Consider the following 1,338-nt stretch of genomic DNA (forward strand, 5'->3'; position numbering starts at 1 on the left):
CACTAATATATATATATATATATATATATATATATATATACTGTATATTCATATTTATATATAATTTTTTATTATACTTCAATATAAATATTAAATCGATTTGACGGCACTAATATATATATATATATAATTATAGACACACACTACTACTCAAAAGATTTTTACTGTTTTTAAAATAAGTCTCTTCTGAAATATATATGTTTTTCAATTTAAAATAACTCTTTGAATATAGTTGTATATATGTTTCTGTTTGAATATATTTTAAAATCGGAATTTATTTCTGTGATACAAAGCTGAATTTTCAGCATCATTACTCCAGTCTTCAGTGTCACATCATCCTTCAGAAATCATTCTAATTTTGATTTACTGCTCAAGAAGCATTGTCAATGTTGGAAAGTTGTGTAAAAACATTTTTTCAGTATTTTTGATAAATACAAAATTCAAAAGAACAGCATTTAGCAGAAATAGAAAGCTTTTGTAACATTATACATATCTTTACCATCACTTTGGAATAATGTAATGCATCCTTGTTGAATAAAAGTATTCATTTCTTTAATTTCTTTCCAAAAAAAAGAAAAACTCCTTCCTGACCCTGAACTTTTGAACGATGATGTATAATGTTACATAAGCTTTCCATTTCAGATAAATAATACAGTGTTAAAATATTGTGTGCGTATAACTTTAATGTTTGATTTAGAATTTGGTGAATAAACTGTGTCCAATTTGTGAGCAAATCATTCTGTTGATTTGGGTCAGGTCTATTTGATTCATTGAAGAATCAAAATGACTTTTAAAAACACCTTGTCTAATTATCACAAATTATTGAAAAGATCATTGAAATTCATTGGTCAAAAGTGTCTACCTCTTTCCCCTCTCAATCTATAGGGTCTGAAACGGAGTGAGCAGGGCACCATGCTGGAACTGTTCAGACAGAGGTTACCTAATCCGCCATCAGGGCCAGACAGTGGCCCATCATTGTCCTTCAGTGCCCCCACCCCTGAACAAGAATCTTCCCGTATCCGCAAACTGGAAAAGCTCATCAAAAAGAGGATTCAGTAAATCAGAAGGAACTTTATTCCCATCAATATACTAATGTGAGCGCTCTGTCTGGATATTCAGTACGGCCTGACAACGTGTCTCCACTCCAGTTTTAACATGCTGAAAACGGTGTGTAAATAGTACTGCTATGTCTTCTGTATGTATTTATGTTCTCTGACAGATCGTGGTTTAACTTTGTGGCTTTTGTGACTCGCATTACTATGAGCCTTATAATTCAAGTCCTTTCCTGAACCTCAACACATTACTGGCATGTATGAGTCATTTTGCCACCCCCCCCCC

At 32.2% G+C, this 1,338-nt stretch overlaps 1 protein-coding gene across 2 annotated transcripts in view; it reads left to right on the forward strand.

The window, feature by feature from the left end:
• The window catches only part of vps53 (VPS53 subunit of GARP complex), a 26,065-nt gene extending 24,733 nt beyond the window's left edge, over positions 1–1,332 (forward strand). For both annotated transcript variants that reach the window (XM_016455627.1, XM_016455628.1), the window contains exon 22: positions 886–1,332. In XM_016455627.1, the coding sequence (XP_016311113.1) occupies positions 886–1,059 (174 nt within the window). In that variant the 3' untranslated portion in view covers positions 1,060–1,332. The remainder of the gene's footprint in view (positions 1–885) is intronic.
• Positions 1,333–1,338: the final 6 nt, after the last annotated feature.

The sequence above is a fragment of the Sinocyclocheilus anshuiensis genome, unplaced genomic scaffold (genome assembly GCF_001515605.1).
Source record: "Sinocyclocheilus anshuiensis isolate Anshui unplaced genomic scaffold, SAMN03320099.WGS_v1.1 scaffold319, whole genome shotgun sequence".
In the NCBI taxonomy this organism is placed as follows: domain Eukaryota; kingdom Metazoa; phylum Chordata; class Actinopteri; order Cypriniformes; family Cyprinidae; genus Sinocyclocheilus; species Sinocyclocheilus anshuiensis.